This window comes from Micromesistius poutassou, assembly GCF_964030765.1.
Source record: "Micromesistius poutassou genome assembly, chromosome: 22".
Taxonomy (NCBI): Eukaryota; Metazoa; Chordata; class Actinopteri; order Gadiformes; family Gadidae; genus Micromesistius; species Micromesistius poutassou.
In genome coordinates, this window is record NC_140292.1 from 13,754,109 (window position 1) to 13,781,265 (window position 27,157).

The window sequence follows — 27,157 nt, forward strand, 5'->3', positions numbered from 1 at the left end:
AAACAGTCTGTCGACTTGTGTTTAATAATCTTTTTAGGTGAACCGACTGTACCTGATTCCGTATCTTCAATTATAAAACGGGTGGCTTAAATCAAGCGATCTGATTGGTTCCCAACTGTTGTATAATGAGTTCAGTATCACTCCGCGCCTAACTTGAACTGTTGTTTATTTATATATAAAAGCAATAGCATAGTTCACTGAAGCCTAAAAACATGTTGATTGCTGGAGAGGGTTGAAATGTTGTAAAGCAATAGGCACACAGTGCCAGAGTGAACAGAGTGAACTCGATAGAAGGCTAAATTACCGGTGAACCGAGCTACCGTCTCTAGCCTTCTCTCTGAAGGACGCTACAGTGTGTTGCATAGCAACCGCCGTACACTTTGCCGGCAGCCAGGAGGGACTACTTTTTTGTATTTGTTAAAATAAATGCTTTTCCGACTTCCGACACTGTGGTATAATGACCGTGTATCACTGACTGAAGTGATCTATTGCTTTTATAAAACGGTTACGTAAATATGGCGAAATTAAAGTCATAGACACCCTCAATTTTGAAAAAGCGAGAAAGTCGGAAAAGCATTTTTTTTAACGAATACAGAAAAGTAGTCCCTCCTGGCTGCCGGCAAAGTGTACGGCGGTTGCTATGCAACACACTAGCGTCCTTCAGAGAGAAGGCTAGAGATGGTAGCTCGGTTCGCCGGCAATTTAGCAATTTAGAAGGCTAAATTGCCGGCGACCGTGTGCCTATTGCTTTACAGGCTTTTTTTAGGCTTCAGTGAACTATGCTATCGCTTTTATATATCAATAAACAACAGTTCAAGTTAGGCGCGGAGTGATATTGGACTCTGTAAACTGAACGGGCGTCATAGCTGTGTGTATACGCTCAATATACAACGGTTGGGAACCAATCAGATCGCTTGATTTAGGCCCCCCGTTTTATAAAAAAGCAATAGATCACTTCAGTCAGTGGTATACGTTCATTATACCACAGCCTGTCGTGATCTATTGCTTAAATATACCATATTCCCAGTGCATCAAAATCAGCTATTTTCTGTCTGAATTACTGCGTTGAACAGACAACTGCCGACTCTTGTCGCCTACCTGTGGCGGTGAGGGTCTGGGGGTCATGGGGGTCGCAGATGTGGCTAGCCGCCAGAGCCAGAACGGTGCTGCCACCATGAGGTGAAATTGAGAAATTGCAACTTCAACTTTTATGAATGGAAAATTTCGTTTGGAAGTTGGAGACATGAATAATACATTTTTGTAAGGGAGCCGCGGGCCATATAAAATCTAACCCCTTGGACATGCCTGGCCTAACAGAATGAATCGTATAGCCAGCAGAACAGAAACAACATCCTTAGAGCGGACTATGGACCTTTGAGGCGTAGGACTGAAGAAGAGTTATGTTTTTATTACATGTAATGAGATACAACTGCCTAAAGGGAAATCAGAACAGTAATCTTTCATTATACCATATCACAAAAATGACTAATGAAAACATGACAAATCAAACGATTTTCCCAATATAAACAATTTATTTGTACAAACATTCAGTAAAAAGCATCCCCATGTGTACTGGGACAGTAAACAGTTCTCTACATACAGGCATCTGGCCTGGCCATGGTCAACATCACTGGTGCATCACTGGTGATGACAGCGCATGGCCAATGTCCCTTTATGACCAGTGGGGGAACTAGAGTTTTATACATGGGGTGGCCAGGGGGTGGCCAAGGCTACTTCAGGGGGTCCGTAGACCATGACAGAAAATGTGTGTGTAACCCTATGGCATCTAAGGAGCCTGAATGAATCCTATGATTGCTGATTAGAGGTAGAACACAGTTCTACAATGTGGCAGATCGTGTGGTCCACTAGGGTTACTTCACTACAATGATTTAACATACTATGAATAGCCAGTATCTCTGCCTCGGAACTGCAGCTCAATTTCTTTCGCACGCACGCACGCACGCACACACACACACGCACGGCCAATGCAGGTGCCATGACATTTTAAACACACACCTGGGGTTATGGTACTAATGTATAAGTTATTTAATACAGATTGATGAGGGTTATCCCCCTAGCCAGAACCTTGAACCTAACCCGCCACAACCCCTATGGTAATGCTATTAATGTTTATTACTGCATTAACTAATGCTAGTTAATGGTTAACTTATTTACCACTTATTGTAAAGTGTTACCCATTCATGTACTCTACTTCGATGGTTACGACATTAAGGCTATTAATCAAAATCTCGACGGGGAAAATGAATGGTATTTTTACTTCCGGCACCACACTGTTGCGCTCTATACAGATATATATTCAATGTATATCTAATGTATTCATGGTGGACCATCAGTGGCTCTTTAATATAGATAGATAATGGTGGACTGTAACCATCAGTGGCTCTTTAATATAATAATAATAATAATAATAAATGCTTTATTTTTGAATAGGGACAGTGCACATTAATGAACATTGATGTTTAAACATCTCTGTAAACATGCCGGATTATAGCAGAGTTGCTCATTTGCGTCTGTAGTCCCTAATAAAATAAATATAAAAAGTACAAACAGAAGAGACAGCAAATAAATAGATAAAATACAAATAGAAGAGACAGCAAATAAATAGATAAAATACAAAATAGAGGAGACAACACACACAGCACAATACATTACACAATCATAAAGACACCAGATCCAGACAGGATATAACAATGCATTAAAAAGTAACGTTCAATTAGTGTCCAGTCCAGCTAGTGGTCACACTTTTGATTGGATTTGAGCCATTGTTTTAGTTGTCCTTTAAAAGAAGAATATGTGGGGCATTCCCTTATTGTGGAGGGAAGACTGTTCCAGATGTCCCCCCCCACAACAGACAACACGTTCCTCCCATACGTGGTGCACCTGTGGGGAATCTCTCAGTCTCCTCTATCGTGAGCCCTGGTGCTCATACCTCTCAGAGTCTTTTTCTTTATGAACTCATTCAGCGGTGGTGAATCAAGACCATGGAGACTTTTATGAAACAGGCAAACCTAAAAGTTTTAAAATTTTCGAAACTTAAAAAATTGTATTTTGTAAGGGTCTTGCAGATATGGAAGGAGAAGGGCTTTTTATCCAGAGTCTTTAGGGCTTATAGAGAGATTCTCAATAGATAGACTCAATGTATTTATCTAATGTATTCATGGATATAAATAAGATATACTCAATGTACATCTGTATTCAAAACGTAAGTTGCTATATGAAAAGTAGCATACGGTCAAGTGTGTGTATTGAGCAAAATTCCACATTTGTTTGAACATACAATGTAATAAGTTGGATATAAATTGTACAGAGCGGAACACATTTTCAATCATGTGGGACTCACACTGACTGGGATATTAATTAATGGCAATAGCGCCCCCTGTTGGCCCACTAAAGAATCCTAGCAAGCAGGGGTCTTATTCTAGTAGTTGAGCAGATGAGGTGGACCGGGCCCCTGAGGTCAGAGCACGGAGACATCTGGCCCTCAATGGTTCATATCAAACCCTATCTTTCTTTTTCAATCATTTTCAATTTGTTATGATTATGTGGACCGACTTTGACATAGCATGGCCTACCATGCTTGATGGACAGCGATGGTTAGCGATAATAATACAATATGAAGCATAATTATAACGATAGGCTAGCATCCATCCCTTTATTCGATTCATTTTAAATGCCATCTCATTACCAAATAAGGTAATGAGATGGATCTCCACATCACCGTCTCATCCCGTAACATTTATCATTTAAAACAATCCATCTCGTACCATATAAGGCTTGTTTTGAGAGGTGCTGAGGTCCCCTTGACGACAGCATCAGTGCCTCATTCAACTGAGACTCCACGCGGACACACGCTGCCCCAGGTTGTCTTTGCTGATTGTTGCTAATTGTTGCTAATTATTCGTTGGTTGATCATTATATCTACTTGACTCTACTTGTCGAAGAGGAAAGCAAACATCGGTGGCTGTGGCTCCAGACAGGTAAAATGAAATCTTAATCATAACTCTTGAATGTTACACCTTGGAAGTTTTCCTTGAGGTTGCGATGGAAACCTTTAATCAAATTATGAAACGATACAATTATTGTTCATGCATTTATGTAATAATCCCGATGAGTAACCCGATATTTACGGCCAACACTGAAACCTTATTTTAATCAATTATATTTTAAAAACAAACATCTGGTCGCCAGCTTCTTATTTGTTGTTCTTTGAACACGTGTTAGCGACCTGGACGTTGTGACGGCCGCAGGCTGCAGTGACCCTTTAAGGCCCAGTTGAGATTGCCTAGTGTGAGCACAGGCCAGCGGCACAGTGGGGGGCAATCGGACTTGTACGGTACAGGGCAACTATGGAGTGCGCCCTTAGAAAGGGTCAATGCAGCCTGCGGCCCGTTTTTTTAATGTAATTTATTAAAATAAGGTTTCAGTGTTGGCCGTAAATATCGGGTTACTCATCGGGATTATTACATAAATGCAATCCCAAACTGGAATGAATGGAAGGCCTATCTAATGGCTACTTTCTTGAACTCTGATTGTATTTCATTCACAGAGTCAACATGGGCAAGAGGAGAGGAGCAGACATCCGGGACTTTGTCGGTGCTAAAAGAAGAGTAAGATGAGAAATGAGCTCAAGTCTTATAGATGATAAATCAGCTTGTATTTTCTGTGGTTATATATTGTGTTATATCGATCTACTTTACTTTTTTGTCATTTATTTTCTATTGGTAATTAGCTTAAACATTCCCACAGCATATTGTATACTGTGTGTGCAATACAATAATTAATAGTAATTCAAATAGTAATAGTTCAAAAGTTTGAACATGTGTTTAATAACTGCTTGTGTTTTCTTTTATTTATTGTATCATAATTATTTTCCCCATCATCATTAAAATATTGTGATATTATAAATAATTCTCATCTTTCTTCAAACAGCGCGCCATGGAGGAAGATGGAGGAGCAGCTGACCACCGCCCGGCCCCTTCTGTGGTTGTATCGCTAACACAGAGGGAACCCTCTTTCTCCCCCACTACATCTCTCCCCTCTTCTCCTGTCTCCCCCACTACATCTCTCCCCTCTTCATGTGTCTCCCCCACTACATCTCTCCCCTCTTCTCCTGTCTCCCCCACTACATCTCTCCCCTCTTCTCCTGACTCCCCCACTACATCTCTCCCCTCTTCTCCTTACTCCCCCACTACATCTCTCCCCTCTTCTCCTTACTCCCCCACTACATCTCTCCCCTCTTCATGTGTCTCCCCCACTACATCTCTCCCCTCTTCTCCTGTCTCCCCCACTACATCTCTCCCCTCTTCTCCTGACTCCCCCACTACATCTCTCCCCTCTTCTCCTTACTCCCCCATTACATCTCTCCCCTCTTCTCCTTACTCCCACACTTCATCTCTCCCCTCTTCTCCTGTCTCCCCCACTACATCTCTCCCCTCTTCTCCAGTCTCCCCCACTACATCTCTCCCCTCTTCTCCTGTCTCCCACACTATATCTCTCCCCTCTTCTCCTTACTCCCCCACTACATCTCTCCCCTCTTCTCCTGTCTCCCCCACTACATCTCTCCCCTCTTCCAGTGTCTGCCCCACTACATCTCTCCCCTCTTCTCCTGTCTCCCCCACTACATCTCTCCCCTCTTCCTGTGTCTCCCCCACTACATCTCTCCCCTCTTCCTGTGTCTCCCCCACTACATCCCTCCCTGTTTCTCATCGCCCCGCCTCTCTCTTCCCGTCCCCATCTTCTCCTGTCTCCACTGCCACATCCTTCCCAGTTCTGTTCCCTGCTCCTGTTCTTCTGTCCTCTGGTATCTCCCCAATAACTGTGTCTCCTTCTCCCTCCCTCCCCTCCTCTCCCTCTCCAACAGGAATCCTGAATCTTCCAGATGTCATCACCCCCAGCAACAGCGATGTCTCCTCCCCACCAGTCTTCTCATCTCTGCAGCGGTACGTCACCGGGACAGGCTTTAGACATCAAATAGAAACTGATGAATGAGTGAATCCATTTTGCTAACAGGTGACGTTACTTTCCTCCTCATGGCTGTGTTTCCCTCTCTGTCCCCCTGGTCCCTGTGTGGTGCAGTCAGCCTCAGCGGGCCGAGAGCAGCCAGGTGCGGGCCTCCTCTGGAAGGAGAAAGACCCAGCAACGCCAGCAGGCCCGAGGGTAAGATACAGGAAGGACATCTCTGAAGCTGCTTCTTTAGAGAATAAACATGAATACAAGCAGCCTCTGTTTGGGGCCGCTGATGCCTTCACCCTCTTATAGTCCATAGTTTAAGGGGTTCTGGTTATATTTGTAGAGATTTACACTTCCAGCACATTGGTTGTCTCTTCTTTAAAACCTAATATTCCCTACTATATCCTACAGGCTGGTACATTGACTAATGATGTGGATGTGTTTTCTCCAGGCTGCCCAACATTGGCAACAGCTGCTTCCTGAACGCGGCCCTGCAGTGTCTCTACAGCCTGCCCTGCTTCTGCAGGGACATCACGGGGCAGGAGGACCTCTGGAGCCCCCGGGGAAGAACCACACTGAAGCTGCTGAGGTAGAGAACCAGACCCTTAGCCCTCACACTAGAGAACCAGACCCTTAGCCCTCACACTAGAGAACCAGACCCATAGCCCTCACTCTAGAGAACCAGACCCTTAGCCCTCACACTAGAGGACCAGACCCTTAGCCCTCACACTAGAGAACCAGACCCTTAGCCCTCACACTAGAGGACCAGACCCTTAGCCCTCACTCTAGAGAACCAGACCCTTAGCCCTCACACTAGAGAACCAGACCCTTAGCCCTCACTCTAGAGAACCAGACCCTTAACCCTCACACTAGAGGAGAACCAGACCCTTAACCCTCACACTAGAGAACCAGACCCTTAGCCCTCACACTAGAGAACCAGACCCTTAGCCCTCACACTAGAGAACCAGACCCTTAACCCTCACACTAGAGGAGAACCAGACCCTTAGCCCTCACACTAGAGAACCAGACCCTTAGCCCTCACACTAGAGAACCAGACCCTTAGCCCTCACACTAGAGAACCAGACCCTTAGCCCTCACACTAGAGAACCAGACCCTTAGCCCTCACACTAGAGGACCAGACCCTTAGCCCTCACACTAGAGAACCAGACCCTTAGCCCTCACACTAGAGAACCAGACCCTTAGCCCTCACACTAGAGAACCAGACCCTTAGCCCTCACACTAGAAGAGATCCAGACCTTTAGCCCTCACACTAGAAGAGATCCAGACCCTTAGCCCTCACACACTACAGTACAGCTTGGACGATTTACTGTCAAATTGAATGCTCCACTGTACAATATTAAGTATACTTAATGCCCTTGGTCTTCGTATGCTGTTCTCCAGGTCCTTGGGGGAGCTCTATAAATCCCAGCAGGGTAAGGGCTCCTACAAAGGCAAGCGCCGTCTCCTGTGGTCCATCAAGAGCAGTCTGGCTGAGTTCAACGAGGAGTACAAGCATTGCTCTGAGCAGGTACAGCCGATGACTCCTTATCTCTTGGCTAATGCAGCGGTTGAGAAGTGAACACATGTCAACTGAAGTTGTGGTTTCTGACAGGATGCTCATGAGTTCCTGCTCCTCCTCTTCATGAAGATGAAGATGGAAGGTGAGACCCTGCAGGAGACCTCCACGTCACCCAGCTACATCTGCCCCGTCCAGAACTTTGAGTTCAGACTGCAGTGTGTCCGCACCTGCCTCAGGTAACGCTCGACTCACATAGTACCACTATAGTGCCTCCGTCGTTCAATGATGGAAATCAGAGTCAATCACTGCTCCACTTTTGGCATCATGATGTGGTCTGCTGTGTTGTAACGGTTTAAGATGTTCTGATCTCTGCCCGTCTTAAAGCTGTGGAGACGAGGTCTTCCAGGAGGAGGAGCAGAACCACCTGTCCCTGGACCTCCAGCCGACGTTGACAGCCGGCCTCCAACTCTACTTCAAAGTCAGTACACCGTTGTGTTTAGGGCTGGAAATCGGAGCCTAAAAATAAAATCTGAGCCTGTAAAAAAAAAGAAGTAGCTTTATAGATGCGTGTGTCGTTGTGAGATGCTTCATTAGATGCGTCAACAAAGTCTTCGCTCCGGGACATAATGTACACTTTACATGCATGTTCTTGCCTTTGACCTCAATGAATTAGTGCTTATATCTCCACCTTGAAAATACCAACTTTTCATCGGATTGCTCCGGACTCGCCATTTGCTACTGCTTCATCGAATCTGTTTGGTGTTCGTGTGTGCGTGTGCGTGTGGCACTCGTATCCTGGCTTGTGTGTAAAAACACTGGCTCCGATTGGCTACCATGAAACATGACTCTGCCTTAGCCAATAATAATCGCTTATCCATTACGCTGGGCCACTGATACTCACGCAGCACTTTCCCTCAGCCTTCAGAGTTGGAGTGCATCTGCCGGCAGTGCTCCGGACGCCAGGCATCAGTGGTTCGGCATTTCCTCACTCTGCCAAGGTGAGCCACGAACCGGAGTCTGTTGTCTCCCATGTTGCCTTGAAGCAACTTTTTTCATACGTGCGGGCGCGTGTGTGCATGCAGCCATCTGACGATGAACCGTGTGTGTGTGTGTGTGTCCACAGAGTGTTACTGCTCCACGTGAAGCGCTTCCACCATGACGGGGCGCGGTTGAGGAAGGTGACGGATGCCGTCAGCGTTCCTCCGTGGCTGTCTCTGGCCTCCCTCGTCGGAGAGCAGGGTGCTGCAGCTGGGATGGACCCATTGAGGTAAGAGATGAGGAAAGCCTTAAACACTAAACACTAAATCATTTTAGTGTTTCACTTATGATCCTCAATATCCAATTAATCATGATGAATGGAATGTGTTGTAGAGCAAGTGATGGAGAGTGGGACATCGCACCTGGAGCCAAACCAAGTGCAAACACGGGTAAGAAAAGAGAGATTGAGATCTCATGCCTCACCGCTTGGGTTTGTCAGTTGTGTACAAAACATGATTGTTGGTATGTTTCTCAGCAGCAGTGGATCATCTTGACAGTGCAGGAGACAGGGACAGAGATCTTCAGGAAGGGCATGTGGTGAGAGGGGGCAGAGGGAGAGCTGTAGTACAAAGTGGGACAGAACATGGACAGATTCAAGTGAGGATGTAACAGAGAAGCTTGAAGCGTTTTTACACTGCCAAATATGCCTGTCCTAATTGAAACCTTTTCCCGGCATGGTCTGCGAGTTGACAGTGACCGAGGTAATATACAGTCTTGATTTCACACCCCAATGTCACCTCTGGAACCCTACACATATTGGGGGTTCCAGTTTCATGTAAATGCAATTAGACGACATTGCGGTACCAGGGGCAGGACCTGGGTAGAGGTGTTGCTGCGTTGTCTCTACAACAGAGACAACGCAGCGAAATCAACATGAGTAGTTCTACCTGGAGAGACGGTGAAATCGGCGAGCTGCTGACCATCATGGGAGGGAAGGTGGTCGCAATTAACGAAGACTGAGAAAGATGGTACGATCTACGAAAGAAGCAAAGGAACTTTCCTTACCAGGCTTTCGTCAGGATAACAAACATGTGGTCAGCAAAATAGAGAATGTGTTGGCGTTTTTGCACTAGTAAATAGTTAATAGCGTTTGTAGCCTACACTCGATGTATTCTTCTCATTCTTGCATGCGAGTGGCTTGAATAACAAAAGAAAAAGAAACATTGGGAGTATGCCAATTATTGGAAAGAGGTCTCCGTGCGTAGTCCCGCCTGCTCCAATAAACCCAGGAAGCCGGCTCCTTGACCAAGGGGGAATACACCCCTTCGGTTTCACACAGGCAAGACAGGGAAATTGTAACATCTGCCAAGCAGCGACCGTACCTGCTTGGCAGTGTAAAAATGCCCTCTGTTTCATCATGTGTTTAGGTAGAGTAGGGTAAGTGTTAGGTTCTCTGACAAATGAATCCTGTTTCTCTACAGAAGGACCACAGCAACCAGAGCGCCTACCGTCTGTCAGGGATGGTCTCTCACCTCGGGGAGAGCATCGACACCGGTAACTGAAGCTTTCATAGTGAAGAATGTACATCTGTACCTGGCACATGCGTTAGACACTAGACCCGTCCCGCGCTGGGAGACAGTGAGGTAATGGATGTCTTGTGTCCCCCAGGTCACTACATCAGTGACGTCGCTGCAGAGGACGGCGCCGGATGGTTCACCCTCAACGACGCCTGCGTGACGCCTGCGGAGTCGCTGGTCCTGAGGACCAGAGAGAAGACTGCCTACATTTTGTTTTACGTCCTCAGGTGATACTTTAAACGTTACTCTCTACAACAGCCAATGCAACTTTTTAAACTCAAAGTGTGTTTTACTCACTGAACTTACTGAAAGACTGACTCCTTATTGTCTTATTCCACCAGCGGAGCAGGAGAGGGAGACCAGGAGCCGTCTGGAGCCCAGAGGGACGGAGACCTGTGAGGCCCAGGAGAGCGTCTGATTGGTGGAGCCTCTACAGCCCCCTCTAGGGGCCACGCCCTGCGGCCCCCCTCTACGGCCCCCTCTAGGGGCCCTCAGCCCCCCTCTACGGCCCCCTCTAGGGGCCCTCAGCCCCTCTCTACAGCCCCCTCTAGGGGCCCTCAGCCCCCCTCTACGGCCCCCTCTAGGGGCCCTCAGCCCCCCTCTATGGACCCCTCTAGGGGCCCTCAGCCCCCCTCTACGGCCCCCTCTAGGGGCCCTCAGCCCCCCTCTACGGCCCCCTCTAGGGGCCCTCAGCCCCCCTCTACAGCCCCCTCTAGGGGCCCTCAGCCCCCCTCTACAGCCCCCTCTAGGGGCCCTCAGTCCCCCTCTGTGGACGCTAAGGCTGATCATAATGAGGATCACATTATTATTTTGTATAATAATAATAATAATGAGGAGCACATTATTACTATGTATAATAATAATAACATTATTATTATCAGGGATGGGCATCTTAAGATATTTTCTTGATCAATCATCGATAAAATTAACCATCAATTATTGATTGAATCGTTAATCATACAAACCAATTTAAGGGAACAACTACTAAATAATAACAAATGTAGGCCTAAGCGGTACTCGTAAAAGCCGAACAATGAACCTTTGGTGCTCTTAAATGTTTGGAAACAATTCAAAAAGACAATATCTTTATTCTTATTCAAATAATAACCGCAACACAACCTCCTTTTGACTGATAAAAATATCACATGATCTACAAAATTCTTAACCATCAATTATCGATTAATCATGCCGATCCCTAATTATTATTATGTATGTATGTATATTAATAATAATAATAATAATATTGAGGATCACATTATGTATACTAATAATAATATTGAGGATCACATTATTATAATGTATAATAATACTGAGGATCATATTATGTATAATATGATAACTGTGAATAATATATAAACTGTATATATATATAATAATATAATAGCACTGTATATAATGTAACTAAAAATAAGATAACCTGTGGAACTAATATATGATAATTTGGCTCTGGTTTATATTTTTCTAAATTAATGTGTTTCATGTATAAATAATATAATAACAATTAAAATGTTCATGATAGTAATACTAATATAATTTCAATAATATAATTAATAATAATAATCACCAGAGTAAATCATAATAACATAGGTCATTAATAAATGTGTTTACTTGTCATCTCGTGTGTTTGGTCCGTTTCTTCAGTCTCCAGCCTCACCCTTTAATCACATCAACCACACAACACAGGTTTACATCGACCACATCTCTGCATCGTTTGAGCAGTAGATTTGAGGAACATCCAAACAACAATCAAAGATCAAAATACATAATTTCCTCGGATTAGTTACCAGGACTTAAAATGTCTCTCCCATGAAAAGGCCGCATGGACGTTGAAAACATGTCCTACCAACCGATTGATTTGACTTTATAGATAGTAGCCGACCAGCAGAGGCCGCCGTGTTGTTGTGTGGGCCGTCAGAAGCTGTGAGTGGCAGTAGATGGATCTGGTTCGAGTTGACGGTGGAGAGTTACGGGTTTGACTGCCGCTGCAGGGTCGAAGGTTGTGGAAACACGAGTTACGGGTCGCCTGGAGCGCACCGTGATATCGGACCAACACACAACAACCACAGTCATCGTAGGGGGGGGGGAATATAGCATATAATATTCTTATAGCATATAAGAATATTCTTATATGCTATAAGTGACCAGGCGTCCAAGATCAAAATGGGGAACATAATCCCAGAGAAGGGGAAAAAAAACGGTCAGCTATTTTTAAGTTGAAGAAACAATATGATTAGGTTATATATACTTATATATATATGTACGTATATCCTACATAAACAATGTACGAATACATTAGATATCTATATATCTTAGGGACCTATAGACTGTATCTCTGTTTCTGCAGCCGCAGAGTTTATTCTGTCTTGACACTTTGTATTGATATTTTGTTACATTTACAATTTATATTCTTCCCTTAAATGATTATAATGTTTACAGTGATTGTTTTATATGTATTTTTTATGTATATGTCGCTTTGGATAAAAGCGTCAAGTGCCAAATACTTAAACATAAACATATATAAACACCTGAAAGTTTTTATATCAGCTAAAACCACCAATCTGTTTCACTGGATTCAGAATAAAACCAAATTCTGTCTTACCCAACAATGTTATTATTTGAATATTGTTACTTGAACGACTTATTCATGGTTACAATTATACTGTTAAGAAAGTATTGTCTTATACTTTGCCTAAAATGAGAATGCATCATAATCAGTGGCAGCTGGTGAATTTAGTTTTCGGTGGGGCTGAACGTTTGTAAACCAAACCCCTGTAGGGGGGTCATCCTCCCCCAGAAGATTTTTTTTGTGATTTTCACAAATGAAGCATTCTGGTGCATTCTGACAAAACAATAAAGACAAAATAGAACATTTCCTTACAAAGACGAATGGGGCCGGGGAACTAAGTTTTAACTTAATTTATTTGCCTTGTAGAATTCAGCAAGTTTAAAAGTGCAAATACATCAATAAAAATTGGGAATTATACACACGTTAACATTCAATTCAATTCAATTTTATTTATAGAGCGCCAAAACATTCCACGTCTCATGGCGCTTTACAGAGTGTTGAATTGGAGATACATATAGGAAGAAACCTCGAGCAGATCCACGACTCAAGGGCCTGACCCATCTGCCTAGGGTCAGTTACAGGTAAGGTTTGTATAAATGATAAATGAATAGGTTAGTTAGGTGTAGAGAATAGAACATGGTGTTTAGAGCCACCTGGGGTGTATGTTACAATGCCTATGGTAGGTAGGTAGGTAGGATAACCTATGCCAACATAGGTTTGCAGAGAACGATAGTGTCCATCCTCACGGGAAGGAGGGGGGGGGGGGTTGTGAGGGCCGCTGAAAACCAGTGTTCACAGCTTCTTTCTTGTGCTTCCTTTCTGAAGTTCAAGAGAGGCGAGTTTGGCAATGTGGTGCAGCCTTATCTTATGAAACACAGACACAACCAATGATAACAAGTCAGAATGGTGGTTGTCGATGGCAAACTGTCTCCTCAATGTGGTCCTCAAGCAGAAATACATCCTCTGTACCAATCTCCCCTCGGACAATGTGTAGGACTGTTGACACCTTAGGAGCTTGAGCTTGCATTGTCGAAGCTTGGCGGATCACCCTCTCTGCAGCTCTCAGCACCTTATAATAATAATAACAATAATAATAATACATTATATTTATATAGTGCTTTACACAGTGCTCAAATACACTTTACAGAACAGAGAAAATAAGAAAAAAGCAACTTTAATATTCAAAGACTAACAGATTAAAAAAACCAAGATAATAAAATCTAACCTTCACTGTGCCTAGTGATTCCATCACTAGGCACAGTGAAGGTTAGATTTTTCAGGGTCAGAAGGTGGAAGTTCTTGTCAAATGAAGATGGCACAGCATCTCTGACCAAGCTCCAACGGCACACAGCACAGGACAGCTTTCGTAGAATCTGCCTGACTACAAATCCTGCTATGTAGACCAGAGCATTTTCCACCAGTCCACCAAACCGAGTGGGGAGATAACTATGGTCAGACACAAGGGCCGAAATGTTGAGAAGAAGCTATAACGTGTTGGCATCAGTATTTTCCAAAAATTCAATCGGACAACATTAAGCCTACCTACCTTTGTAATGTTTGTGGATGTGGGAGGGGAAAATGTTGAGTCTCTCTGAGGTATTTGTATGCCTTTGGACCATGTAGATGGAGTGTGAGTGCAACCTCTCTGCAGTCCTGTGTGTACTCATGTGTGTACTTGTCAAATGTTCGTTGACTTTGGCCTTAAGAGCGGTAGGAGAAGCAGGAAAGGCATAGCTATGATCCTAGTAGAAAGAGGGACCAACATGGTTTGAGTACTAGACATGGTCCTAGTAGAAAGAAAGAGGGATGAAAGTGGTTTGAGTAATGTTTCACTTCACAAACATCACTTTGACACCACTAGTTTATGGCCCACATCCACATTTTTTCTTATAGTCATCACCTGTCAAAGCCAGTTATTTGTGAGTATGTTTAATATGAGTGGCAGCAAAACAAGTGAGATTTTAATATGTCCAGGAACATTATGATATGATGTTTAAAGTAGAAATACTCACATCATTAAGCTGAGGTTGTGGGTGTGAGGTTGCCATTTCTGGGGAATCCTTAGAGACCACGGACAGGCTTTCTTCAGCTCCTCTGGAGGTAGACGTAGCCCTGCCCTTTACCAACTGAAATGAAGAAACATTCCGCATAATACATAATACAATATATAAAAGGATAAGTTTGTTTGATAATAGAATATTTACATGTACTTTTTGGAGGTGAACCTGGAAGCTGAAGAGGGATGGAATAACACCATCATGTAGTCGGACAATCTGACCCGTCCTATCAAAATCAGCCTGCTTAAAATGTTGACTGCAGACAATTGAATAATCACTTATAGTGAATCTTTCTCTCCTCAAAGCCACTTCCTCACAGCCACTTTCCCATAGACATATAAGCATTTTGTCTGCTTTTATTTATGGAGAGAGATAGAGAGGAAGGTGTGAAAGACAGGACATGCAGTAAATGACCCAGGCCGGATTCGATCCTGAGTCAGTGCGTTTAGGACTGTGCCTATTAGGTAGGCGCTTTAGCCCAGTACGCCACCGGGAACAGCAGGGCACCCACGGCGCCTACTCTTTAAGTCGTGCACGCCGGTTCCGGGTTGTGCCGTAAGGGATTATGGTACTTTGGGCTCATTTAGGGGTTTGGGGCTTGTCGGGGGCCCCTGGGCTACCTTGTGGTCGGTTGTTGTGGGGGCGGGGGTGTTTATTAATTAATTATTTGTGTGGCGCGTTACATTGTTGTGTGATGTGTAGTGTGATCGCGACCGTTAGTGAGAGTGTTGTGTGTGTTGGTCAAGTTCACGCTGGTGTTGGAAAAAAAAGTGCTTCTGTTGTCGTGCGGTGTATGGGACGCGGAATTTGCTCAAACCTGGACTCCGGTCTCATCTCTCCCGTGCTGCTCCCCACAATGCTTTCCAAAGCCAGTCGAGCGCTACTGTAGGACGAAATAATCTGCACAGTCAGTTGAAAATGTATACTTCTAATCGAAGTATTTGCCTGTGGGTTATTCTTTCATTGGTTGTGATTGCAGCAGGTGAGTAAAAAATAAACTATAGCTCTATCTGTCTCGACTTTGTATTTAGATTTTTGTTGTGCTTGTTTAACAGTTGTTGAATACATTTCTATTAAAGGAGCATTCCACCGGTGGAGACATGAATATGTATTGAAAGTGGATCATATATGTAGTCGATTAGTGGCATCAATTTTTAATTTGGTGCTTTTTTGACAGAGATAAGGCAGAAAATTACTTTTTAGGGATTGTGGATTGCAGACAACAATCCCCATAATGCATTGCAATGCTCAGCTCCGCAGGCCACTCCCACTGTTGTAGTGGCCATGTTTTCTGCAGGTGAAGCCTAACGTACTGGCACTGATCTGTGATAGGTGTGTTAGCGCATTAGGTCCCACCCCCTATGGCCGGGTTTGAAAGGGTGGGAACTAGTGCTTGTAGTTTTAATAGAAATCCCCCCCCCCTCATACACTTCCTCCTGCAATGACGACGATTTTTGCGTCATTGCAGAATGAAGTGAAAGAGGTAAATACGGATTGCTCCCGTCTCAGGGGAAAATGAGTGTTGCAAGACCATTCAAAAGTATGACTGGGTTTCTAACAATGCAAAGCTTAATGCAAATGGGTGGAGTGTTCCTTTAAACGCATTCGGAGACAGTCAGTATGTTTACATGCACAGCTTAATTAGATTAAAGCCATAGCTCGACTATGCTCCTCAATTGGACAACTGCAATTGTCTGCGTATACATGGCGGTGAGTAAATCGATTCATTAGCTGAAGCGTGTCATTCCCCGGTACGATAGGTGGCGCTGTGCCCATTTCAACTAGTGGTAGTAGAGCCACCGGTTGACCTCTTTACGTCACCAGCAACAACAAACTCAGGTGGCATTTATGTTTTCAGCAGACAGCTGTCAGTTCACTTCGGGTCCATATCATTTCTCTGACACTCCATTGTTCCGACCTCTCGGTCGTATGCAGACTCCTCCGGCTGCTCTGCCGGTGGAGGATTCCACATACGACCGAGAGGAACAATGGAGCGTCGGAGAAATTATAGTCTAAGATTCATAATATCTTCAGTTCGGCCGCGGCGCAATGATCGGCGCAAGATCGTAGTTATTTTACAACCTTGTTGATGAGAAACATTTAGAAAAACATGTAGGCCTACTTTTAATTCAGCATTGGGTTAAATCGAAGCGTAGTGTGTACTGAATGCACATTGATGATGATACACTCCTTAGGGGGTAACTATTGGCACGACACCGGCTTCCTCCATCTTCTGCTCCAGCTTTTAAAATAAATCGCCGACCCAAAGTGAGTTGACAGCTGTCTACTGAAAACATCTTTCTCCCGCCGGAGCAGCCCCTCCGCTGCCTGTCCGTATACGGCATTCCCCGCCACGGCGCAATGAAAGAATAAAGATCGTAAACACGTCGGGAGAAAAAAACATTTATTTTGACAGATGTGCCTGAAGTTACTACTTTACAACCTTGTTGATGACCCACATTTAGAAAAACATGTACTTTTAATTCAGCCTTGGGTGAAATCGAAGCATAGTGTCTGTGTGCTTCCACCTTTAATGAATGCATGCCATGCACGCTCCCGCGGCTGGGACACAATTCTTATACGGGGGTAACTACATTCACCGGCTTCCTCCATCTTCTGCGCCACCTTTTTAAATAAATTGCCGTTTCTCGTTTTCCGACGGCGACAACAACAACACGACTATCGTCTCTACTCTACTTCCGGCTCATGGCCCCGGGAAAAGATCTCGAGCATGCGCAGAACGCAATTCAACGCATAATCCAATTCGACTCCGTACATGCACGCTTAGCTCGACTGAATCGCATTATCTAGGGGTCTTAATTCAACTATGAGTAACCCAATTAGATTCGAGTATAGCTCGACTAAGGTGTATACATGCATCTTAGTAATCCAGTCATAGTTGGACTAAGCCAATAAGTCGACTTTCTTGAGCGTCATGTAAACGCACTTGAGTGTTGGGAACGGACAGAGTTAGTAACTGAATTACTCTAATAAAACTAGTTACCAGGGAAAGTAATTATTTGCGTTACTGTAAAAAAGAAAAAGTAGCTTTGTAGATGCGTGTGTCGTTGTGAGATGCTTCATTAAATTAGAGTTGCTTACAACGGATGTCGACACGTCTTTGCTCCTGGACATAATGTTCACTTTACATGCATGTTCTTGCCTTTGACCTCAATGAATTTGAATTAGTGCTTATATCTCCACCTTGAAAATGCCAACTTTTCATCAGTTTGCTCCGGACTCGCCATTTCTACTGCTTCATCGTGTGTGTGTGTGGGGCCTGGCTTGTGTGTAAAAACACTCGCTCCATTTGTGTGGAGCCAGGGGTGCGTTCGGATTATGCAATTTATTCAATCAATTCATAGTAACGCACCGCATTTAACTGTCAGTAACGGTAACGGCGTTGTAACGACGGAGAATTAGTAATTAGTTAGATTACCCAATTACTGAAAAAATAACAGCGTTACCTAACGCCGTTATTTTAAACGCCGTTATTACACTGTTCGGAGATGATTTGAATTGCCAAGGAATATACCATACCATAAATCCTCTATACAGGAAAAACCCTATTAAAAAATAAAAAGCCATTACACTCTGTCTGTACTGTGTAAAATGCTTGTTTCCTCTTGCAAGGTTTTGTCTTTTTTTGTAGCAGTTTAGCAAGAAAGAAATATTTGTATGGTAATTTGTTGGGTTTTAATTTTATCTCCGGCTTTAGAAACTAAAACTGAATTTTGATGTTTCCAGATGTTACCCATGGGACTAAACCAAGGGGTGAAAACATCACTACTATCTTCGCCAGAGAAGGAGATAATGTCACTCTACCGTGTCACCTGGGTTCTGGGAACCTAAAATCTCGAGCGTTTGACTGGAAAAAAGAGAGCCAGGAGGTCTTCTTCTACGATGGTATTGGCAGAGATTATACAAACGGCCTCGAGGGACAAGACCTCCAGTTCAAGGGAAGGGTGAGCCTGGCCCCAGGGGGGCTGCATGCTGGAAATGCCTCAGTCATCTTGTCCAATGTGACCGAGAAGGACAGCGGAAAATACAAGTGTACCGTCCTGCCCGGGGAACGGACGAGTTTTATCCAGCTGAACGTGGGTACGTAAGTCATTCGCTCCCAGCCCTACCGTAGGCCTACCTACTTTTTAAGTTAAGGGTACTCCGTAAAAAACAAAGGCTGAAACGGACCTTGATCTATTAGAGTGCGTATGTAGATTTCTGTTAAAACATTGTTGGAAAGAACACAACTCAACAAAATATATAACAGGTCTAGTCGTGTTTTGATGTTGCAGATTATAGCCTACCTTTTTAAGTCAAAAAAACTGAAACTCGATACACAAACTGAGTCAAAACAATTAAATCCTTCATATCTCTCCCAACTTATTCACCTGCGACCTTGCTAATAAATGAATTACATACGAATCACCTCATTCACACTTTATTTTGTAACCACTATGATTTCCATTTGTCTTTCTATTTTTGCCTTTCTTTAAGCTTTTTTACCGTTTCAACGGCTAAACATTGGACCACACTATAAAACTAAAAACTAGTGTAGAAATTATTGACAGCACTAATTTCAATGAGGTATTGAGTCTAGGAAGACAAAACATTGTTGACCTAAGAACCAACTGCAATCAGAGCAGTTCATCAATATTCCTCTCCAGGGGTAGGGTCTAGGGCCGGGGTCTATTGGTAGGGTGGAGGTGTAGGACCACCAGGCCTAGCAATTGTTGGGCAAGGCCACACATCCTCATCGTCGTCTGCTTATCCGGGGTCGGGTCGCGGGGGCAGCAGCTCCAGCAGGGGGCCCCAGACTTCCCTTTCCCGGGCCACATTGACCAGCTCTGACGGGGGGATCCCGAGGCGTTCCCAGGCCAGTGTTGAGATATAATCTCTCCACCTAGTCCTGGGTCTTCCCCGGGGTCTCCTCCCCACTGGTCGTGCCTGGAACACCTCCCAAGGGAGGCGTCCAGTGGGCATCCTTACCAGATGCCCGAACCACCTCAACTGACTCCTTTCTAAGCAGAGGAGCAGCGGCTCTAATCCGCACACATGGTTCTATCGTGACTGAGTTCCCTCATCCTGCCTACAGTTGTTGGTCCTCAGTTGAGGCTGACTATTGAAGAGGACTCAGGCGGGGCCAGGCTATCGTGTGTATCTACAGGAGGCCACCCCCAGCCCACGGGTCTGGTTTTGCAGAACCAGGACGGAGCGGAGATCCCTGCAGGACAAACAACAAACTCAACAGACAGTAGTGGCCGCTACAATCTGCGTCTGGACCTGAGAGTGACCAAGCCAGGGAACTACACCTGTCTGGCCTTGCAGGGAGACGTCAACCCTGCTCGAGTTAGGAGACAATATTTTGGTGAGTGTTATCAACTCAGCCATCTTGGGCCATGAGGGCAAGAGCAGCCGTATCTGTAGGATTGTCAAGCACACCAACATGTTTATGTGGTAATAATCACGCGTAGAATAACGTTCTTCTCTTCTCTCCTTTTGTTCAGGCAATCAGCAGTCATCGACCATCAACCATCGGCTCATAATTTTTATTGCTGTGGTTGTGGTATTCATTATAGGTTTTATATACATTTATACATTTATACATTACATTTGAAAGAGGGAAAGAGGGGGTTGTGTTATCCCCCCGGTTATGACCTACGCCAACTTTATAATATCTTTTTAATACCGTTCCACCACACATACTATAGGTGCTAGTGGTGGGGGGAGCTGTTTGTATAAGCTCATTATACAACAGTTAGGAACCAATCAGATTGCTTGATTTAAGCCACCCATTTTATAAATATATATTTAGTTTACTCTGATAGCATGTTGACCAACTATTTTTTTCTGAACAAATGTGCCAATATTCCCAAATGAATTTAACATTTTGGTTGTTGACCTTGCAGCCAACAGGACTGGACTCTAGCAGTACACATTTTTATTTATTTTTCTCAATTTTATTGAAGCTCTAAGTTAATCTTATTTGTTATTTTTATTATGTTATTATATATGTTATTATTCCCAGGTTTATATACTCTATTATGTCCGCTTTATGTTACTCGATTTTATTTAAATCATTTTAAGCTATGTGCTCAGCCTTCATGTGAGAGGTCTCTTACTATGGTCCTGTGTCCTGAATGTTCAACGACAAAGTTTTTGCACTCAAGTTAATGTGTAGAAGATAAGTTGATCAGTCTTATTTTTCCTCTATGGAATCGTGGCCCAAAAATCACAATACTACTCGGATTGTTACATTTTTGCCAATTCCAATCCCTAAAAGGTTTGCCGTGTCAGGAAGCATAACCATCACTCGGACGCGGACATTATTTACATTGCTGCTTCGACAGAACTTCAACATCCACACACACACTGTGGTGTTTTACAATAAATGTCAACCAGCCAACCGCTGCCAAGTCAGAGGTGACGACGTCCACACAAACCGAGCCGCTGGCAACAATAGACCTCGGAAAAGGTAGTCCGACGTCACAAAGAGTGGAACCTTCACTTGTATGGGGGAGAATAGCAAAACTTTTTTTGAACTGCCGACCCTTCAGGTACTGAACAACCTACCAACTGAGCTACAGTTGCCCCTCTACAAGCAAGCTGCAACAGACAAGCTAATGACCTTTCAGAACAAGCAAGCTAATACCTGTGGCCATCTTATAGAAATTCTGGCCTCCCTGCAGCTTGAAGGCCTGCATTACAGAATGCTGGTGTTTGCAGAGCGCCCCCTTGCTGCCAGCTGGGGAGGTGCACATGCCCATGGAGATGTTCACCAGATAAACACCCCCTTGTTCACTGGGAACAGTGTAGATTGATTCATCGAGAAGAAAAAGGAAAAAGAAAAAATAGATGTTGCTAATTATAATAAAACAAGGCATTTTTGTAAATCCCAAAATGAGTTGTTTACAAGGCTCTCTGAAATACTAAATTCTAATTGGACAACCAGATCTACTACACCCCTAAATAGGATCCCTTCGTTGCATTACAAAACCCCTCACTAATGCTTCTGGGTTCCAAACTTACTGGTAGTGGAGTTGCACAAAGAACACATACCTTAACTATTCTGTCAGGACTCACACTGTTCACAGTCCTTCCGTTTGCTACATCAAGGAGTCGCCTGATGTAGTAGGCCTCCAGTCTGGTGCAAATGAAGTCGACCAGTTGGGTGACATTGTAAGCCTTCAACCTCTAAGGAAGGCAATAGAGAGAGATAGTAGTGTATGTGTTTGTATGTGTGTTGCTTTGGTATCACCTTCAATAAAGTTTTAAAGCTGTATACATTTTTAACCCTACCTGTGGAAGATTCTGTCTTATGCTGACCTTTGACCTTACGCCGCAACGTAGCAATGTGGAGAAAAAAACACCCATAATGACTCAACTCCATTTACAATATGCTGACCTTTGACCTTATGTCACATCAATTCCTTCATACATGTGATCCTCATTTCTTTTGCATATTGTTCCTGGTGTCTTACTCTACTTCTGATATGATTTTGGTGACATTTTACTGTAGCAATGTGGAGGAAAATCACTTTAAAACCACCCATAATGACAACTCCATTTACAGTACAATATGCTGAACTTTGACCTTACGTCACATCAATTCCTTCATACATGTGATCCTCATTTCTTTTGCATATTATTCCTGGTGTCTTTCTCTACTTCTGATATCATTTTGGTGACATTTTACTGTAGCAATGTGGAGAAAAACCACTTTAAAACCACCCATAATGACTCAACTCCATTTACAGTATGCTGACCTTTGACCGTACGTCACATCAATTCCTTCATACATGTGATCCTCATTTCTTTTGCATATTGTTCCTGATGTCTTACTCTACTTCTGATATCATGTTGGTGACATTTTACTGTAGCAATGTGGAGAAAAAACGCATTAAAACCACCCATAATGACTCAACTCCATTTACATAATTAAAAAAATATATTTAAAAATATTGTGACGTACGGTCAAAGGTCAGCATACTGTAAATGGAATCTGATTTTTCTCTACATTATGGCAGTGAAATATAACTAATAATACATAATATAATATATAAAATACAACTAATATAACTTGACTCATCTTTGAGGTGATTTTTCTCCACATTTCTCCAGTAAAAACATGTAGGCTTTATGTATCTTTCAGGACCTTCACTTTGCTCAAGGACCATGCTTACCGTAGTTACTCTAGTTCGGGCGCAACGAAAATCAAACAGCGGCTCACTTTACCGCTTACTCGCAAACAGCGGCTCACTTTACCGCGGTGGTTTACAAAAGTTATATGAAGCAATGACTTCTGGGAATTTCAAAACCGAATCAGACAGCGTCTGCGTGTTAGGGGGTTGTTGGAAGAGAGTCTGCTGAGGTTAAACTATGAATCGAGGAATTCAGCGACAGAAGGAGAGAATGAGATTACTGTTGGCTGACAATGAAAGTCTCCTCTAAACGAGAACACAGAGAGACGTCAGAGCGTCGGAATTTGATGATGCCGCGGAGATAGAGGAAGATAGGCTACAGAAATAAACCTGTCCTGGTGAGCAAGGAATGTGCTACCTGCATTGTGTAATCTGTTGCAATTTCCCTCTCCAGCAGTTAAACCTCTTCACCTGTGCCTAGTACAACAATATATGGTTGGCCATGCCCATGTAGCCTACTCAAGTGGCATGCGAACGGAGTTTTTCCCACTCTTAAATTAATCAAGAATCGCCTAAGGACACGATTGTCACAGGATAATTTGGAGGCCTTTATGCTGATGGTGACAGAGAAAGAGGTCCTAATGAACTTGGATGCTGATGACGTGATAGACAGGGTTGCGGAGAAGAGCAAGCTCCTTCGCACCTTGTTAACTGCATGACGTTAATTAAGACACGTTTGTATTATGGAGTGGCTGCTCTGAAGATCTATTCTAGGCTATTTTTTTTTTTTTTGGAGTTGTGCATTGATATATCCATGTTTTTGGTGCAGTCTTTATGCATATTATAGTTAGAGTTAATCACCAATGAGGCTACAAAAGTGCGTGTTATTTCCGTGCGTGTGAAGTTATATCTGTGTAGAGGGGGGGGCCCACACGTGCGCCCCCGTGTGGGCCGCTGGTGGGTGAAAATGCTAGGGCCGTTTTTTAATCCCAGTCCGTCACAGGCTGTGGCCATCAGACTGTTCAACACATCTGCCTCCGGCCGCAGGAGGGACAGCGGAGACACTGTGTCTATGTCACTTTGTCACTTTATCATTTTTACTATCATATCACTTCATCACTTTTTTTGTGTGTACTATGCCGATACATCTTGTCACTTTATCACTTTAAACAATTGATCACTATATTTAGTTCCTACTTATTTTATTTCAACGTATGCAGCGAACTTGCGTATTGTTGTATATTATATATATAGCCTACCTACGTAAACTCATCTCATTTTTGTGGCATTGTTGCATTTAGTTGCTGTTGTACTTTATTTTATGTTAGTCTTTATGCTACTGTGCTTTTTATCCTATTGTGCTTGCACTTTGTTGTATTTTGTTACTTTTTATTTTATTGTATTACTTCTCCACTTTATATCGCAACTGTTGCACAGCAATTTCCCTCGGGATAAATAAAGCTTCTTGAATCTTGAATCTTGAATCTTGAAATAATACAGTTTAACGTCACCTTTCATCTAGGACCTGTGATTCAATTTCTGTCATGTTCTACTAACGGTTGAGAAGTGATATTATTACTATAATTAGTATTCCTTATCTGATGGTAAGTCATTGGTGCTACGGTGGAGGACTTGAACAGGCTTTAGAGGTCTCCTGCTAGGAGTTGATGTGGATGGGTCTCCTGCTTTGCAAATGTTCAATCTGAAGTAAAAAAAATTATATATATAGGCCTAGGCTATATATATTGAGCATGTGCCACGAACTGAGAATACATTAATAGCAAACATTAAGGCACGGATACTTACAAACTAACGGAAAACAGTACATAGGCCTACTGTTGTTAGTAGGCTACTATTATTACCGTTGTAAGTAGGCCTACTACTATTGCTGTTGTTAGTACTAATATTACAGTTGTTAGTACTGTTATTACTGTTGTTAGTACTGTTATTACTGTTGTTAGTACTGTTATTACTGTTGTTAGTACATCATTGTTTATTGACAAACGTCGGCTACGCAGAATGTAGTGACGCTCTATACGATCGACCAATCATAGTTGAGCTCGGCTCGACCACGCTGTGTCGTAAACCACAACTGGTCGCTTTCTCTGTAGTCTTCACTTTATTGAGTCAAAGAGGCCCCGACTTCCACCATCAAGCCCTAGAGAATATTTCCCTTTACGCCGCATCATTTTGCTATTTGTAAGTAGAATTGATTAAGTACCACTTCGTTTCGTATTTTCTCTTTCAACGTGGACTATTTCTGATTCAGAGAATATGCAGGAATATTTAACAGGAATATGCACTGATTCATTCGAGTGATCTGTTGCGGCCACATTAACAGACATTAACTTTAAAGAAACCTGTCTACATCCGTGGTCCTATAACAGCGTCCACCCTATATCGTGCTGTTGCTCTCTGTATCGTGCTGTTGCTCCCTATAGCGGTCTGTCGCTACATATCACGCTGTCGCTCCTTATAGTTCCTGCTGTTGCTCCATATATCATGCTGTTGATGGCTGATGCAAACGCCATTTCGTCACCACTATGACTCCCTCACATCCCGATCGCATCTTTGGACTTGATTAAGCATGCAATTTGATATTGTTGCATCATCATACAATTACATTTGAGTACATAATTATATTCATTTTCTATTCATTCTTCAATTTTTCCATAACACTCAGCATCATGTCGAAGGGCACCGTGGTTCTGGCGTACAGCGGTGGATTGGACACCTCCTGTATTCTTGTGTGGCTCAAGGAGCAGGGCTACGACGTTATTGCCTACTTGGTAAGGTTGGGACCAGTTGTGTAACCATTTGTGTGGCTGTGCAATCGTTTGCGTGAATGTAGGCCTACAGCATACAGCCTACAACAGGTGTTTGTGTTCGCGTGTTTTCCATTGTCACATTTTCTTTTGACACAAAAAGACACTCACACACACAAACCATAGGATTTATCTCCATAATGCCAGTGCAAAGCTAGCTGGATTAACGCTTTGCCCTTGGGCTTTCAGAACAGCAAAGCATTGCAGATTGTGGACAGATATTGTTTTCAAACTCTTTATTCATGGGAACAGCTGTGTGTGACCGTGTGTGTGTGTGTGTGTGGGGGGGGGGGGGGGGGGGGGGGAGGAGGGATTTGACATTGTTGGTGTCAGGAGTGGAGTAGGAAATGATTAGCAACGTGTCTGAACCAACCAGCAGAGCCACTGAGACCTATCACCTGTATGTATGTTGTGTGCATGTTACAATCATGCTGTTTGAGAGCATAATGACTATCTGCTCTGGGGTTACTAAGGTCCAAAATACTATGTGTCATTTCATACTTTATATACATGACAATTACAGTTCTTTGCTTAATCAATCTTAAATCGGCTTAATCCATCTTAAAGCCTACTGCCATGAAAGGTCAATACTCCAGAGTCTGTTACATGGTTTTGTTATTCATATGTCCTTTCAGGCCAATATTGGACAAGATGAAGACTTTGACGAGGCCCGCCTGAAGGCAGAGAAGCTGGGTGCCAAGAAAGTGGGTGAAGAACTACCTGCATACACCACTCTCCTCCCTAGCTGAGTGAGCCCTGAACATAGAACATAGAACATAGAACACGGAATAGGGGAAAAAAAAGCCTAAGTTCATAAAAAGGTCGCAACATGTGGATTTTTCCATAACACACCCTAGAGGTATGATTCTTCTGATGAAGATGAAGTCCTGAGAATCAAAACACTTTTCCCGAAACATAACAATTCCCACAATGTCAGTGGTATAGTGTTAATGTTGCTTGAAGATATTTCAATCAGGCAATGTCCAACTCTGTGTGACCAATGCTGGTTCAGATAGTGTTTATAACGCCCCATTTTGGACGTTGTTTATGATGTTGTTTATGACGTTGTTTATAAGTAGATAGATAGATAGATAGATAGATAGATAGATAGGTAGCTTTATTAATCCCAGCGGCAGCAAACAACATGTTACAAAATGAATAAGAGTTCAAAACAAGTATAAATGTGAAAAAATATATATGCAGGGAAGTAATATACAAGAAGAATACTATACAAGCCAATATTTACAATACAATATTACAATATTAGGGAGTGCTTAAACAGTGCATAAAAACAGTGCAAGAAAACCGATCAAACAGCCAAGTTGAGTTTGATATGTTTGATATATGTTGAATGTGTAAGTAGTATTACTAGTACTCACCCAACTGCCTGTTCCCGATTGCACTAGAATATTGTGGAAAATATCCAAGATAACAAAATATAGCAATTAATTTAATTATTTTATATGCATAATTTAACCTTTGACCATTAGGGAAAATATAGGCTGTTTGCACTTCGCTCAAGTA

At 43.2% G+C, this 27,157-nt stretch overlaps 3 protein-coding genes across 4 annotated transcripts in view; all 3 read left to right on the top strand.

The window, feature by feature from the left end:
* Positions 1-8,868: 8,868 nt before the first annotated feature.
* On the top strand, positions 8,869-10,465 carry LOC311367284 (ubiquitin carboxyl-terminal hydrolase 29-like; the record flags this gene model as incomplete). Its single annotated transcript, XM_084486099.1, has 4 exons — positions 8,869-8,916; positions 9,949-10,021; positions 10,136-10,271; positions 10,386-10,465. The coding sequence occupies 4 exons, from the start codon at positions 8,869-8,871 to the stop codon at positions 10,441-10,443; spliced, it is 315 nt and encodes a 104-aa protein (XP_084342225.1). The 3' UTR covers positions 10,444-10,465.
* Positions 10,466-18,404: 7,939 nt separating this feature from the next.
* On the top strand, positions 18,405-20,284 carry LOC311367964 (butyrophilin subfamily 3 member A2-like; the record flags this gene model as incomplete). The annotated part of the gene is made up of 3 exons (XM_084486831.1): positions 18,405-18,768; positions 19,763-20,035; positions 20,175-20,284. The coding sequence occupies 3 exons, from the start codon at positions 18,405-18,407 to the stop codon at positions 20,282-20,284; spliced, it is 747 nt and encodes a 248-aa protein (XP_084342957.1).
* Positions 20,285-23,039: 2,755 nt separating this feature from the next.
* The window catches only part of ass1 (argininosuccinate synthase 1), a 29,797-nt gene continuing 25,679 nt past the window's right edge, over positions 23,040-27,157 (top strand). Inside the window, exons 1-3 of one of the 2 annotated variants that reach the window (XM_084486666.1) lie at positions 23,040-23,206; positions 25,492-25,597; positions 26,269-26,337. In XM_084486666.1, coding sequence (XP_084342792.1) covers positions 25,496-25,597; positions 26,269-26,337 — 171 coding nt within the window. In that variant the 5' untranslated portion in view covers positions 23,040-23,206; positions 25,492-25,495. Of the gene's footprint in view, positions 23,207-24,914; positions 25,008-25,491; positions 25,598-26,268; positions 26,338-27,157 lie in introns of those variants that run through there. The other variant, XM_084486665.1, reaches the window with a different exon arrangement.